This window comes from Oreochromis aureus, linkage group 8 (genome assembly GCF_013358895.1).
Source record: "Oreochromis aureus strain Israel breed Guangdong linkage group 8, ZZ_aureus, whole genome shotgun sequence".
NCBI classification, from domain to species: domain Eukaryota; kingdom Metazoa; phylum Chordata; class Actinopteri; order Cichliformes; family Cichlidae; genus Oreochromis; species Oreochromis aureus.
Genome location: NC_052949.1, coordinates 744,008 through 761,025, shown reverse-complemented (window position 1 = coordinate 761,025; position 17,018 = coordinate 744,008). Strand labels below are relative to the sequence as shown.

Genomic DNA, 17,018 nt, shown 5'->3' with positions numbered 1-17,018 from the left:
AGCACAACCCAGCCTCAGACATAGACAGGAAGTGTCTGTTGTGTTGCTGTTTGCTTCACTATGATGAATTATCCTGCCACTGTCCTGTCAGCAGTGATACTGAATGCACCATTATTTCTTTCATATTGCTGCAAACTGCTGCACATCCAGTACGCTTTGTACCAACGTGTCTGAGCCTTAATAATTAAAATGAGGTGAGTGTTTTTGTTTTTGTCTTTATGTCAAGAGATTTATTCTAAAAGACACTTCTTCAGCTGAGAGTCTAAGAGTGAAGACATGCTGCAGATTTTACTTGCAAGGGCGGTCACAGAGCGCTCACACGAGAGTGGGGGCCCTGTGATCAGCGCTCTGTTCTTGCACTTGTCTTTATTTATACACAAGAAAAGTAATACAACAGTGAATACATTTGTTTAGTGGAATGTTGATACGTGAGCATGTGAGTGTGTGTGTGTGTGTAGTTTGTGGGAAGCGGCTCCTTTTCCTGGTAGGGGAGTGAAACTGCTTGTTCAGCTCTTCCTATCGCTGTGGGAACTGATAAAAAGAGAACAGAACAAGTAACAACAGTCTAAGTCATCAAAAGGTTATTATGCAGTATTCTATCACATGTAAACTTATATCATTAAAAGCTTATACTGACTACTAAGTACAATTTTCCATTGACACTTTATTTCAGGATTTATTTGTTATGTACATATACTCACAATATCCAACACAGAGAGAAAACTCCTCAGACTCAGGAAATAATAATACATGGATATGAGGGTGTGCATGCACACAAATGTGTGGAACTGTAACATTCACAAATGATTTAAATGCAGAAAAAATTGCATTTCAATGACAAGCAGAGGTGCCAGTGAGAGAAGTTCTCAGGTTGGGATGTGAACATCAGTGTGGGTGTGGTAGGCATGCCCAGATACGACCGCTTCTTGCTGCAGCTTGCTTGGCTCATAAATGATCAGGACGTTTTGATGTTGGGATTCCAACTGTCAGAATCCTCAAAGCACTTTTTTTTGGAGTTTTTAGAAAACTCAGAAACCAGTTTTATTTGCTGTCTGTCATTGTACTGCTCAGCCACAGACATAACATTAACTACAGCTCAATACAACACACGTGCACGTCTTTTTCTCCAATTGATCTTTCTGAAGTAACTTCAGTAATTACTTCCTCCAAACCATCAGGCAGGAAAAGGACCCAAGTGCAAACTCACAGAAATGGAACTTAACCCTGTGATTCCCTTTGTGTCGTATTTGATACAGGAGCTTCTGAGACCTCCATCTCTCTCAATTTAATTCCCCGTTCCCTTTAGAAAACCATTTTAGAATATTGTCAGGCAGGGGCGATTCTAGGATCAGAGCTTTGAGGGTGCTGAGCACCCAGAGAGCTGCCCAGCCAGGCAAGGTAAACTTTACTCGTCACGATGAGACTTCTTCCCCGTCTCTGTCAGTCCCTGCATCCTTAAATGTCTCCAGTTGTCCCGAGTTCCCTCTGACTGTCTCCTTGGTGCATTTAAACCCGTGTTCCTCCCTGTCCTCGTCGTCTGTTGTCTTCATCTCCATTATCAGTCATCATAATTTTACCATCTCTGTGCAAGTCTGTAAATTTCTTTATTAAATCATAAGATTCTTAAATTCATCAAGTCTCTCTGTGCCTGGGTCCTCATCACACAACATGACATCATTGTTTTGTACATTTTAACACAATTTAATCCCACATTTGTGAAAGAAAAGCAAAACACTTTTTTAAAGTCTGTAACAAAACCATCAAATCTGATAAAGATTATTTAAATGCTGCAAAAGAAGAATGGATTGGAATAATAAAAAAAAAATATCCTAACCTTACCCATATGGAAAAGAAATGGTAAAAACTTATAAAAGACTTGTATCAGATGTGGCCTACTTCATAAAGTGAATCATATAAGGCTTATATGATTTACTCATGAAAGTGGCCACTTTCTCATTACTTTCATATATTGTTTTAGTAAGTATCCAAAACATACAAGTTTCATTTATATAATTTTTCAAGGGATCTTATATCTGTTTTCACTCTTGTATGCTTTTCATACAAGTTTCACACAAGACAGATACAAACTTTATAAGATTTATATATATTTTTTCCATATGGGTAATTACTGGGGGAAAACGATGAATGATGATCATAGTCAGTAAAAAGTAATCTGAGTGCATTTTTTGGACAGAGATTCACTTTTAATGTGTATGTATAATATAATACAGATACATAAAAATACACTCCAAAAATAGAGTCCTTGAAATGTACAAATGTACAAAATATTGATAAAAAAAATTATAAAAATGGAGGCAACTTTGCCTATGGTACAATGTATGAAAAGATCTTTACTGCAGATACTACTATGGCTCTGCCGATTTTTTTCTTTTATTTTAACCTGTGTCGCCTCACCTTGAGGTTGGCAAATCTGTCTATCACTTTTTGGTGGTCAACTCTCTCAAGCAGTTTAACAGTTTCTGTTTTGCCTGTCACTGTTCCCTGTCTGTTTTCTTACCTGGTTCTTCCTGACCTTGTATTTTCTCCACACGTTCCCCTCTTTCCTCTCTCCCTCTTTGGACTGACAATCATACACAAATAGATTGTATTCAATTAGATGAAAATATTACATTAATTAATGTTTCAGATAAGCTGTGTAGCACAAATTGTGCTGCTATGGTTCAGTTAGCATTAGCATTTAGTGGGTGATAGGTATTCAGTTTTTAACCCTGTGAGGTGTATTCCCAACCCTACTCCTGTTTTGTCTTGGTAATTAAGAAAGATAAATCCAAAACTGACTTAAACCAAAACTATTTCCATTTTTCCACTTTTTTTAATTTTTCCAGAACATCAGGTGATCTTCATTAATGATCACTTAGACCTTAGAGGGTCTTAAAAAACAGACTAGGGACCCTAATTATTACCCAAATCTCATTTTTGCTGAAAGTGTCTCCAGAATGTGTGGTTACTTTGTAACCTTGGTTCTCTGAGTGAGAGATTATCGCTCCACTCTGTTACATATTCCATATGTAGGAGGAATGAGCCCCTCTTTGGTCATGGGGCATGGAGACCTTTTCAAGACACTCTGGCTAGCCTGGCCACACCCATCAGCTTACATATAAAACAGCTGTGCAGATGTGTAACCGGTGATGGTTTGATTGGAACGCGTCCCAGAACGGTGCGAAGCTGGAGAGATTGTAACTGCACGTTCTCTGTCATATGTATGGGGTAACTGTTTAAGACACCCTGTGAGGAGACCCAAACCCCCGGTCAAGGTCCAGACGCAAAGGCCAAGCCAGGGGGCGGAAGGCATCACCCTGCCAGGCGCAGACTCCACTGCCGCCCGCCCAGCAGCTGGGGCAAGGGTGGGGTCGCTTGAGGATGGGCCTGGCCTCATAGCAGTGCAACTGGAGATACCGCGAGGCATACCCCGTAATAGAGATGGACCGATCCGATATTACGTATCGGTATCGGTCCGACACTGACCTAAATTACTGGATCGGATATCGGCAAAAAATAAAAAATGTAATCCGATCCATTAAATATCAAAAAAGCACCTCACAAAACTTGCAACACGGCGTAACTCGGCTCATAACCGTAGCACGTTGCAGGAGTATGCGTCACGTGATAGAGCGGCTGTGTGTGTTTGTAGCCTCGCTACCAAACCAGCATTTCATCTCCGAGGAAGTTATCCCAGAGAGAAGTAAAGCAAGTGTGTAAGTTCATCTCTGAATGTTTGTAAAGCGTTCCCATGATAAGCTTAACAACTGATATATGGAGCGACTGCCTCTCTCCCTCTCCTGCTGCTACTTCAATCATGAAACTGATCAATGATCAGCTGATCGGCTTTTCTGTCGAGTCCGTCTCTCTTCTTTGTTTTGGCCCACTTTGCACCAGAAAGAGAAACCAGCGGCTGAACAACAGCAGCACGTTTAAGCTTGATAAGCTGTTGTTAGAATGTATTTAATATTACTTTCTACACCAGGATCCTTTTCTACGTAGCTGACGGCTGGTAACTGTGCAGGGGCGGATCTAGCAAAGTGTAGCCAGGGGGCCGATAGGGCATGAACAGGAAAAGGGGCACAAAGACATACTTTTCCTTCTTATTCTCATTTAAAATGTCTAGCTTTTAATAAATAATTATCTGAATCTTACACCCAAAGTTTTAATCTGATGTAAAATGTATAGAAGTCCATTACTGTATATAGTAACTGTTAAGTCTAATATACCCTAGTAAGCTATAGTACTTTTTCCTTTGGGAAGGTACCATCTGTGAATTCTGCAATTCTGTTGAAGAAAGATGTTGAATCTATTTAATTATTCTTGAAAAATAATTTATTTCTGTGCATTTTTTCACCCTGCATCAAATTAAAGTTGGTTACATCGATTAAGCATCATGAGGTGGAGGGTGGGGGTGGTTCCCTATTTTTTTTTTTTTTGCTGGGAGTTTGCAACCCTATTAGTTAGGTTGCTTAATATTTCTGCTAAGTACTCTTTAAAATACCAGAATAGGGAGGATGGAGCAGGTTTAAGTTTATTAGATTGATCAGTGTTGCTGAACTATGAAATATTTTGGGTGCAGTGTATTTTTTTACATACAGGTATAACAGAATAGCTTTAGTGTTGTTGTTTATTTAAACTTGAGTATGAACTTATACAAAATGCAGCAAGATATTAAAAACAGTTTTATTGATTAAAAACACACTATATCGGATTCATATCGGTATCGGCAGATATCCAAATTTATGATATCGGTATCGGACATAAAAAAGTGGTATCGTGCCATCTCTACCCCGTAATATTGAATAGTTTACAGAATGGAGAGATAGTCTTGATTAGGGATGGGAATTGATAAGATTTTCACAATTCCGATTCCATTTTCGATTCTGTTTAATGATTCAATTCTTTATCGATTCTTGTTTTTTAAAAGGAGAACACTAAGGTCGATTAGCTTAGAACTTTGTTTTATATCTTCTCTTTGAACAAAATAGAAATTTAGGAGTAACACGGCCTTACAAACCCAACACTGAGATCTTAAGAGATCCACAGCCTACGGCTCTTCGATGGGGTGTCACAGGGTCCCCAGAAAAAAACATTGTAAATGTAAAATATGAATATAATAAATATTCTTCTGCAGCAATAACAAAGTATAACATAAATTATTCTGTAGCAATTACACAAGAATATCCAGTAATGTCCCTGCCTACAATTAAACACATTCACTTACCGAAAATCGGGGCAAATGGGTGCAAGCCTTTGACCACAAACTTAGTCACTGCTCGGTGACATTCGTCTATCCTGGCCTGAAAGGAGACGCTACCGGTAGACTGCAGCGAGAACTGCCAGCCAGACTCTGTCTGTCTCATCATGGTCACCTAAATGCACAGTAATGGCAGGTTTTGTAATAAGGCAGATCGCGCTAACATAATATGCACTGTTACCTGATTATTTACCTGCCGCATTAACGGGAGAGGACGTGCAAACGTTACCGCTGCTGCTGGGTTGAGATTCACGAGTCTGGAGCGGAATTAAAAACACGACATTCGAGGCGACTGGAATCGATAGGGGAGTCGTTTGCAAAAATGGCAAACAATTCCAAATAACTGAAACAGTGGGAACCGGTTCACAACAAGAACCGGTTTTCGATTCCCATTGCTAGTCTCGATATGTTCAAGGATACATTTGAGCAAGAAAAAGAAAAGCACGATGTCTGCAGAGACAGTGTGCAGCTCATTTATTAATGAGCTTTCACTGGTATGTGTTGGATAGAGTGTATGTGTGTGTGTGTTCTGCAACAAGGTTGTAATGTGTGTTCCTATGCTAACGACACTATCCTGGTAAATGAATCTGTTTGTTCTCTAGTCACATTCCTTCAGTTCAATTTAACAGCTGTAAATTAGTTCTTAAAGCAAAACAAGAGATGCTGATCACGAGCATCTCTACTAGAAATGGTACTGTTGTATGTTCACCAGTATGATAATGATGAAGCAGTAGATTCAGTTAACGTGGTTTTATTAACCAGCAGAGCAGCAACGAACTTACACGCTTGGGTTCAATAACCGAATGTCCCATACACCACTCAAAACATATACAGACCTACACGGAGGTATGGCAAGCGGATTAGGACAAAATACCAAACTGACAGCAGGTTATCCACAGGTACAAATATTTTCAAATTAGGACACAAGGATCTTTGAATTTGGACTGATCAGCATATTCTGTTTTTCAAACATGCTGAAGAGGTTAAAAAACTAACAATGAGATTAACCTCATTATGTTGCTTCCATGTGCTGCACATTTGTTTTCCGTCAGTTTTCTTAGTGTCACAAAATAAAACCATAAATACTCCTAAGAAACTATTAAATTGTTCATGTTTGTGAACACTTGCTAATATATTGAGAATGTGTTTTGTCTTACGCAGTGATCCAGGTAAAGATCTACACCGCAGGCTGCAGCAGCTGCAGAGTCGTTTCACCTGGGATCTGAACAAGGAAGACTTGGAGTTGGACGACCTTAGCAAGCAGCTGCAGCATGATATAGACCTGCAACTGGGGCAGCGGGGCGCCCTGGCCCACTCCTACAGGTTCCTGTCTTATGTGAGGTAAGCAGTGCAGAACACTGAACAGGCTTCCAGGGTCCTTTGAAGCCTCAGCTAAAAGCCTTTGTTTGTGGGACATTCAAAGATAAAATCATCATAATTGGGCACAAAATAGTAACAAAGATGGAAAACAACAAGATTCAACTGTGCAAGTAGGTGTTGCTTCTGTGAAGCTGGGTTTTTACATGCACATTATTGCCAAAAATATTCACTCACCCATCCAAGTCACTGAATTCAGATGTTCGATTCACTTCCATGTCCACAGGTGTAGAAAATCAGCACCTAGGTCGCTCCCAGGAGCTCAGTGAATTTCCAGCTTTTAACTGTGATACGATGTCACCTGTCCAGTCGTGAACTTTCCTCTTTAGCCGACTGTTAGTGGAATTAGAACAAGGTGGAGGAGATTGGGAGGAAGTGGAGCGGGGTCAGTGAGGATCATAGTGCAGAGTCAATCGCTGCAGACCTCCAACCATCAACATTCTGTACAGAGCTTTAGGAAATATGTTTCCATGGCGAACAGCTGCATTCAAGCCTTACATCACCAAGCATCGCCATCGATGCTTGGTGATGCGTGAAGCACGCCGAGCTCTAGAGACGTGTTGTCTGGAGCGACCAATCACGCTTCTCCGATGGAGGAGTCTGGGTTTGGTGTTTGCCAGGACAACAGTGTGACCTCACAAAGGTGCTTCTGAAAGAATGATCAAAAATTCCCATAAACACTCCGAAGCCTGTGGAAGTCCTTCCCAGAAACGCTGAAGCTGGTGGGCTGACATCATATTAAACCCCTTGGATCACGAGTGGGAAGTTCATGTGTGGGTGAAGTCAGACGAGCAATTACTCTTAATGTCTCTGCGCCCTGAGACACAAAGTTTCATGGCTTTACAGGTACAAGGACGTGTAAAAACCATGAAGACGCTGGTGCACAGTGAGTGTTGGGTCTGCACTTCCACAGGCCCCGCTAGTTTAGAGGCTTATTCTCGTTAACGACAGAAACAAGACAGAACATCTTTTACTTGCTAGCAAGGGAAGGCTGGTCGGAACCAGGCTCTTGGAGCTCGACGCTCCTCACATATCTCCCACCCACCTTCTTCAAAGAGTACCCTTCCTCGCAGCTATTTATTGAAAACAGTTACAGTACACAACACAGGAGTGCACCCAAGCACCTCCCCTCGTAAACCCCCCTATGGTTCTAAAAGATAAGGCACTATGTGTGTATGTGTGTGCACGTGTAAGCACGTGTATGCATGTGCAAGAATGTGTGTGTGTGTGTGTGTGTGTGTGTGAGAATGTTTGTGTCATGGGGGTGCGTTTGTGTGACCTCCTGCTCACCAAAAGGATCATAAAAGCAGGAAGCTTACCACACAAGAAACAGATCTTTCAGATAGGATGTGCCTAATAAAGCCTCCCCCACCAACAGAGTAGCTGGGGAGGTGGTCAGAGACAAAGGAATGTCTTTGATCCTACAGTTTGAACTAAGACTTACAAATTTCCTGTTTGTTGTCCATCCTCAGGTATCTTCAGGGTAAACCAGAGGAGGCGCTGTCGCTTCTCACTGAATCAGAGGAAAAGACGAGGGAGTGTTACGGAGGGGAGAGCGAGCTGCGGCTCATTGTGACGTACGGAGACCTGGCTTGGCTGAAATACCACACCAAAGACTACGTACAGTCCCAGACTTACTGTCAGAGAGTCGAGGATATACTGGCATGTATACACCCTCAGAAGCACGACTGGCTTAACCTGAGCTGTTTCTAAACACTTTTTTTAACACCCACCCATAAACCCTGTTATGAATCTAGAGACGCTGACTATAATAATAACCTTTACATCTAAAGAACCCCTGCCTTTAGCCTTCATGGCTGTTATAATATCCAGACATTGATATGTTCATAAAGACTGTCACCGAAACACAAACTTCATCTCTCTTACAAACATTGTACGCACAGCTCGCGGTGCCACTGAACAAAAACAGGTCGGACGTTTGAAGGATTTGATTTTGATTTTCTTTGACACTCAAAACTTATGATAGTCAGCTGTGGAGTGGACGATCACTGAACACATGTTCAAAACAGCATTTCATCATTTCTGGAGCATCAGGGTATCCATGAACAGCTGCTCCAAATGTTTCTGCTCCAGAAACTGAGTGAAGATATTTTTAATGTTAGATTTAATTTTTTACATGACCTTTTGCATGTTAATGATCATAAACTGACCTCACAGCCCAAGGTTCGTCAATGGTGCTGGTTTCAGTCATTATGTCCTGTTTATAAGGTTGAAACCTGCAGTCAGCTGAGGCTGAAGAAGTCACCTGATGATGATGAAACGTTTCTCCCACTGAAAACATCTTGATGAACAGAATCAACTTTTCTGGGGTCTAACTTTAATCCCGGTCAAACCGATTTACTCAGAAGCAAAAACAAAGAAGAAAACAAAAGACAACAAAAAAGCTGAAATAATCCAAACACAAAGATTTAGAAATCATCAAAATGAAAACGATGTGCTGGGAGTCAGGCGTTCTCAATGGCTCTACTGAGCCTCAACCTCCGGTCACCTGACAGTTGGTGCTTCAAAAACATCGGAGCAAAAAGGTGATGTGTTGATAAATGCAGCAGATATTTGATGTTTACACATCAACAGTTTATTCTGTGTCACAGAAACAGTCATATTTCAAACGTTACTCGCTGCTCTTCTCTGATGCTGCCGCTTTTAAGTTTTGGACAAAATGCATTCTGGGATATTTGGCTGTGCCAGGTCCACACAAGTCACAACGTTGCCTGCTCGATGGAATGCAGCGGGAATACATCGAGGCGCTTTGAGCGTACTTGACTTTGATGTTTGAACTGGAACAGTACAGCCACTGATGAGGTTTCACAACTCCACGAGAACACAAGTACACATATTGTGAAAGGGCCCTACCTTTGCATAAACACTGGAAATCAGCCAAGACTGACAACACCTAAACCTCCATGTTAGTTTAATATAAAGAGAAATGTGACAGCTCCATGTTAGACCTGGTATTGGACCACAGAGTGTGCAGCCACCAGGTTACCTGAGGTGTTTTTACAGGATCCAAACCTGCGATCACTCACTTACATGAAGACCCTGTTATAGCTCACACTGCCAAACACAACAAGAGAATTTCAAAACTGCTGCATAATTCCTGTCTGGACCATATCTATGGATATCGGACCATCTTTTCAGTTTAGCAACCAAACACTTCAGGATATTTCTGTGACAACTAGAGCTGGGCGATAGAACGATAACGATATGTGTTGCGAAATAACTTTTTCTCGATACAAAAATTAAACTATTGCGATAGACCTCATCTCTCTTGCTCTCTTAAAAAAAAATAAGTACAGCCAATCCAAATTAAGTAGCGCAGAGCCGAACCAATCACAGCCGCAGCGTCACGTCACGTGACTTGTTACGTACAGAACAAATGCAAAGCCGCACATGTGTATTTGTTTGGGAAGCAGCCAGCCGCCGTGCTGCCCGGGTAATGGAGGAAATGAGTGTGCCGACTAGAGAAAAATCAACCGAGAGCGTGAGCGAAGGTTACCGAAGAGAAAACCGATGATGGTTCCAATGCCGGAGAGCTTGTCAAACGGAAGGGCCACAGAAGTTCCGTAGTGTGAAGGTATTTCGCTATTTCAAGTCTGACAAAAAAACAGAGTAGCGCGCACTGTAAATTGTGCCGAAAGCAAGTCTGGAAATACAATAAAGCGGTGCATGCTCAATCTCTGACTGAAAGCGCTAATTCGTCATTCGGCTTTTGTCAGACTAAAGTAACTGTTAAAACTGTTTGAAAAGCTAAGCTATACAACAAGGAGAGATTGAGAATTTCCTTTTAGTTCTCAGTTTATTTGATATTGACAAACAGTAGCGGTTTTTGATACGGGCGACACGGGCGGTTGCCCGGGGCGGTATCATGGTGGGGGCGGCATCACGGGCATCAGCAAAAAAAAAAAAAAAAATTACTCGTACTCATGCTGCATCAGCCAGTGCATATCGGGAATGTCGTAGGCACCGATCGGTTTTCTATCGCCCATTTGCTGGGAGTAAAGGCGCCCTCCGTTTGCGAGGTGCGCCTGCTGCTGCTGCTGCACAGGGAGAGGGCGGGCGGCGGGGATTCTCTGGCTGGCTGGAGCAGCATCTAATAACCAACTCGCAAAATAAAACAAAATTAAAACAAACCAACAAACACAAAAATACCGGACATTATGATACAGACTTATAATTTGCACCGATGTTTTTTCAAAATTCTATACGTGAAAAGTGAGCGCGAGAGCCCTCAGTGCGCCCTGGCGCTGCTGAAGTCAAAGTAAACTTTATTGTCATCTCCGCTACATACAGTCCAGTATATAGAGAGCGAGGCAGCGAGGCTCCAGTTACAGCAGTGCAAGTAAACAAACAATAAATATAAGAAGAGTAAGAAAATAAATATACACTCACCAAATAGAGCGCATTTCATTCATAATGTTGTAAATCCAAGCCCATTATGCATTCATGATTTGAACCCTGGGTTGTGCGAAATCCCAGAAATAAACCCTAGACAAAGTGAATCTGTGCCAGAGGGAGTGTTCGCCCAGGGCGCCAAACAGGCTAGGACCTGTTGACAAAGGTTAGTCAATTTTGTCTGTTCTTCTGTAAAACAAACTAAGATTTATTTTTAGAATTAATATTTTGTTTCTAAGTGGAATTGACAGTTTAGTCTGTTTTGTTTGTTCTATTTTGAAACTTAAACGCTTTAGCGGCTGCCTTTTGTGTAGTTTGCAATATTTGCCTTTATTTATCTGAAACTGAAGTCTCATGTTCCTTAAGTACATCTACCCTGTTGAACTTATTATGGGAAATAAATATTTAAATCAAAACAAGCTGCTGATTATTTCACATTTTACTTGTGAGCAACGGCACATTTAAATCTTACAAATATAGTTATTTGGCTTATATCGTGATATATATCGTTATCGCCTGAAATGAAAAAACATATCGTGATATGAAAAAATCTTATATCGCCCAGCTCTAGTGACAGCTATAACATTTGAAACATAAACTGCATATAACGAATGAGCCAAACTAAACTAGTTTGTGCATTTGTTGCTTCTCGGCTGAAAAGTTGATAAATGTTCAGACACTGTCAAAGAATTTGCTGCAATCAAGTCTATTTCTGTTAAATACACTGTGACTCTGCAGGTGAAGCATCCGCCTGATTCTTCCACTGACCTCCATCCAGAAGTGTACGGGGAGAAGGGCTGGACCTTTCTTAAGTTCTCCAGTTCTTACTATACCAAAGCTGAAGAATATTTCTGCAAAGCTTTGGAGCTGCAGCCTGATGACCGGGAGTGGAACACTGGCTATGCTATCGTCCTCTATCGCACAGAACAGGTACAATCTATCAGCCAATCAGCCTTTCGGTTTAGCATATAAGCAGTTATCCTGCTGAAGCAGACAGTCCATAGGATTCTCCTGTATTAACCATTGTAGTTATTAACTTTGTAGTCGTGTTGTTGTCAATTCTTTGAGAGGTTACACCCATTAAATAAATTACATCCAGCAAACTTTCGGAGCTCTTATCTTCAGAATGTTAGTGATTGGTATCCCGAGGAATCACCGGCCACTAAACAGCTTCGTCGAGCCCTGGAAAAAAATCCAGATGATGGCGTTTTGATGTCCCTGCTGGCTCTGAAGCTGGTCCACGACGAGAACAAACACACAGAGGCTAAAGGTTTGGTGAAGAAGGCCCTGGAAGTCGGACAGGACAACACTCAAGTCACCCGCTACGTAGCAAAATATCTCCGCAACCAGGTAAAACATCTGTAGCTTATAGGAAAAACATACTGGTCTTGATGGTGAATCAAGGAACTTGAGATAAAATATTGGTTTTATGCTTCTAACGTCTCGTCTCTCCAACGTTACCGTGACTCGTCCCTGTTCTAGGATCAGCTGGATGAGTCTATCGATCTGCTTAAGAGTATGCTGGAGAAGAAAAGCCAGTCATCTTTCATTCATCACCAGCTTGCTCTGTGTTATGAGAAGAAGAAGAATAAGCTGCTTGGGAGAAGAGATCGACCAGTGTCAGGTACTGCACTGTACTCTGTTTATACTATCATCAGGATGGTAGGACCTGGTATAAAGTTCAAACTCCTTCCAGTCGGGTAAGTATTTGGACAGAGATACCATCTTTATTATTCTGCGTCTGCACACCACAGCAGGTCACAAAATAAGCAATCAAGATGTGACTACATTTTCAGGTTTAATCCAGTCTTTAAGTCTGACATCATTAGCTGTTTCTGGGCCCAAACTATGCTTCAGGACACTGTGGCTTCACTAAGAGTTACAAACTGTCTAAATTCTTTCATCTTTAATAAAATGTGCTGCTGCTTTACCAGGTGTAACAATTAAGTTTAACATCCAGGCATCCATGAAAAACAGGATTTAAGTTTAACAAAGTTAGAAGTTAGCAGGAAGTTAGCTCGCTAGTGTCCCGAATTCTTTGATGTTGTGCTGAGAACAAACAACCAAGACTCAGAGCAGGTCCAGTCAATCAACAATTATTTATTAAGCATACATGTATGGGAGATTTACACAATACCACCTTCTGTGTCGATCTCAAAAAGGAAGCACTTCGATATACAGTTTTATATGTCGCTGTTCACACCCCCTCATGCGTAAGCAGATAACATAACATGCATCAATTACGGTTAGTAACAGTTAAGTGCAACTCCTTTTTTGGTAATCTTCTATAACACTGAGAAAGGTGTCTCAACTGCCTTTCACCTCAGCTGCTTCCTGTTGTTCTCGTTAGGGGGCCCATGATCGTATATAGCACATCCTGAGTACATCCTGTTATAACCGTCGCTGTGCAGGCACATATGCAGTTACAAGCGAAATACTTCTAAGGCTTTATGCTGTGCACGTCCATTAGCTTCTGGATTAATATGTCACTAATTAAAGCACTACCACCTAATATATTTCCCACACTAGTTTCCACCTGAGAGACTTAAGGAAAATTCAAACGTACAGCTCTGCTATCACTTCCAACATAAATGAAGACAGAAAACTAAACAGCAGTGACGTTTGTAGGGTTACTGAAGTTGGGCTAGCTGGTATATAATGATGTGCTACGTGATCGCTAGCTACACAGCTATGTTAGCATAGCATAAACACAGTGAAGCTGGAGGATGAATGCTAACCTTTTTTCCACTCGATAAAAGTTAACGTGAGGGTTCCCGATGGTTAGGGACAAATGCAATCGCATGGCAGGATGCTGTAAACGGACCAAACTTCAGTCAGGAGAACAACTGAGATAATCCATCCACAATACGAGGTTAGTCATTAATATACTGCTGCATGGGCTGGGCTGTAGGTACATCGGAAGGGTTTAAAAACTGAGCTTTAAAATGAACAGTGGTAATAAAAACAGAGCGAGACCGACAGTGATCACTGACTGATTTTAGGTGCTTGTTCAGATTAAATAGAACAAGATACAAAATATTAAAACATGTTAAAAACACAACAGCCTTAAACACAGAGGAGTTTGGACCGGAGCAGGGTTCATACGTCATCACTCAAAGACTGGACACAAGGGGGTGTTTAATATTTCAGTCAGTAACACCTGTTTTTATCCAATAGAGGTGCAGCATTGGACACGTCTTTGTATTCAGCATCTGGAGGAATCAGTCAGGCTCAAGAAGGGTTTCAATGCTGCGAAAGCTCTGCTGGCTCTGCAGTACGCACAGAACTTTGAAAGAAGGAGGTCTGTTTACCTGTCAGTTTGTTTCCAATGAAATATTCTCAGTGTTGGTTTTATGTTTATTTAAAAAAGCTGGTAGTAATGACACAGGTAGAAGAACGGTTGGACCAAATCACTTGTGGAATAAAACAAAAAAGCGTTGAATCATATTACCAAAGCTGGAAACAAGTGCGCGAAGGAAACTTTGACCCCTGTGGTCACACCAACATTATGTCAGATTGGACACAGTTTTACTCGACTGTATTGATGTTTCAGTCATCAGTCATCAGATGGACTGTTGATTCCAAAAACATTTGATGTATTGATTCTTTTTGTGTCTAAGTTTTGTGTTTATTGCTTCAGAGCTCAGCAGATGTTTGATGATGTGCTGCAGACGTTAGAGGATGAACCTCCAGGCATCCGTCAGTACATCTACCGGTATTATGCAGAGTTCTGCTACTATCAAAACAATCAGAAAGACCTCGGACTCACCTATTACAAAAAGGTACGGATCGTCCAAAACTGCATTCAGACTGCAGGTGTGCATGCCAGGTGCATACGCCAGGTGCATCCAGTATTAGCGAACAGGCCTCTGAGGCAGACGGACATTTGGAAAGTCGAGCTGTGGACAGTTAACCGTCTGCTAACGTGTCCTGTGCTGCATCCAACAGGCTTTGGAGTTCTGCATCAACACATCACATTGGAAGCACTGTGTGAAGGTCGGCCAGCTTCTCACTCTGCTTTATGCAAAACTAATGCAAACTCAACCTGATCTTAGTAAACAGGAAGTAACCTTCAGATATTCTTTTGCAGAAACTGACGACGATAGCAGAGGGACGCCTCAGAAAGTATCCCAGAGACGCCGCGGCCTATGGCATCCTGGGAGCAGTGGCCAGAGCTGAGGGCAATCGGAGCAGGGCCGTGAGAAATTATGAGCGCGCTCTGGAAATAGACGCCAACAACGACGAGTATCTGTCAGCCCTGTGGGAGCTGCGCCTGGATCTGACCGCACACAGGGAAGAGAAAGACCGCCCGGAGGAGAAGCTTCCAGAGGCCGCATGTGAAAAAGTTTGTGCCAGGAACGCCACCGTGTGAACGAGGTTCCAGAACCACAGCTCAGAAACGCTCGGCTACGTCACATCACACCTGGGAACCGCTACATCGATCACTACGGCCGTCTTCTTCTGTTTCTCTACCACCACTACGTCCGGTTGGTTAGCCACCACCTGTTTGTCCGTCTGTATCTGGAAGTCCCACAGGATCTTAGCTCGGTCATTCTCCACCACCTCCCATGTTGACCTCGGGGCTTCCAGATGTTTCTGTGTACTATGCTGGCCACTTCGCTATGGCGTTCCATTAGGGGTGGGCGATATAAATGATATACGATAGAAACGATATAAATTTGTCCAACAATAGAGATTTTGACTATACCGCTCTACCGCGATAGCGCATGTTGATGATGTCATCAAGCTGCGCCTGTTTTGGTACAAAGCATTGCAGCGGCTTAGTGTTGCCAACTCCCTGAAAAATAAATAAGGGACACCTCGTGGCCAGGGCCGGGCAACCCAGTCTTCACCCTTCCCAGTGTGGTGAATTTTGTAGCCTTTTTTGTGTGTGAAATTATTTTTTTTGACCATTTGACTTGAATTTGATTTAAGTAAATGCATATTCTTTGTGATATGACCATATGGGAAACAAATGATCATTTAGCCATTTATTTTTAGCTCAAAATGACAACATTAACACAATAAAACAGGTCTCTTTCTTAAACAGAAGCCTGTCATGCTTAACTTTTGAGAATATAAGTAAATGTTTCTTTAAAAGAACTCTGTCCTGCTTAACTTAAAATTATATAAATTAACAGAAAACAATAGAATGAAAAACATTCTTGTAACAGTGCACATATAGTGCATTTAGTACAATTGGCTTCAGTTGAGGTATTATTACAGCTTTTCTAATGCTAATCAGCTGCTTCTGTTTGTAAACCCGCTTGTTCCCATGGTTACGCATCATAACTCATCATCATTATTCATCTATGTATTACTTTTATGTATTAGTCATCTATTTGTTGTAATCATCTATCCTTGCAGTTGTTTATTACACAAAATAAATGATATTATCGCACTTCTGGCCACATAGCGCTGATATTCACTGCACATGCCCATATTAACCTTAACCAGAGGGTTTAAAAAAACTAACCAGTGTTTACAGACCATATCTGCTTCTGCCGTGGCCTGGTGGACAAAAAATTGGTTAAGGGTTCCCCGAGCTTTCACGCCCCTCATGTTCTTCATGTGCCCACCATTAGAAGCATGCCTATGGAAAAAAAGTGCGCCGCACACAGTGCAGTGCGCTTTATAGGTGTTATCGTGCACTTTTCCAGCCAGGTGTTTTCCTTTTCCCATTCCTCCCAGTACTTTTGCAGCCTTTTTTTTTTCTTTCTCTGAGGGGAACAAACATTGCTGGTCTAATGCTGGGCTCACACTGTGCGATTTTTGGCCCATTTTGAGCCGATTTTTGAGTCGTGCAACCGATTTGGTGATCGGCCTGATTTTGGCCTTCATCGTGCATCGTGTAGTATACGTGGGGTAACGAAGCGATTAACACCTCACGACCAGCTCCCGATCATCAATCGCTCGTGAGGGTGTCACGCGCGGCGCGGCGACGCACAAACACGTGGCGTCCAGTGAA

The 17,018-nt window shown here is 41.9% G+C and overlaps 1 protein-coding gene across 1 annotated transcript; it reads left to right on the top strand.

The window, feature by feature from the left end:
* Positions 1-25: 25 nt before the first annotated feature.
* LOC116324406 (interferon-induced protein with tetratricopeptide repeats 5-like) lies at positions 26-16,634 on the top strand. Its single transcript, XM_039616494.1, has 10 exons — positions 26-194; positions 6,422-6,601; positions 8,110-8,299; positions 11,789-11,980; positions 12,176-12,400; positions 12,533-12,674; positions 14,228-14,351; positions 14,691-14,832; positions 14,999-15,046; positions 15,141-16,634. Exons 1-10 carry the CDS (start codon positions 190-192, stop codon positions 15,420-15,422), a joined length of 1,530 nt encoding a protein of 509 aa, XP_039472428.1. The 5' UTR covers positions 26-189; the 3' UTR covers positions 15,423-16,634.
* Positions 16,635-17,018: the final 384 nt, after the last annotated feature.

Coding starts and splice junctions, on each gene's coding strand:
- LOC116324406 (XM_039616494.1), top strand. Junction 6,602..8,109: donor AGGTTCCTGTCTTATGTGAG/GTAAGCAGTGCA, acceptor GTCCATCCTCAG/GTATCTTCAGGGTAAACCAG. Junction 12,675..14,227: donor AAGAGATCGACCAGTGTCAG/GTACTGCACTGT, acceptor TTTATCCAATAG/AGGTGCAGCATTGGACACGT.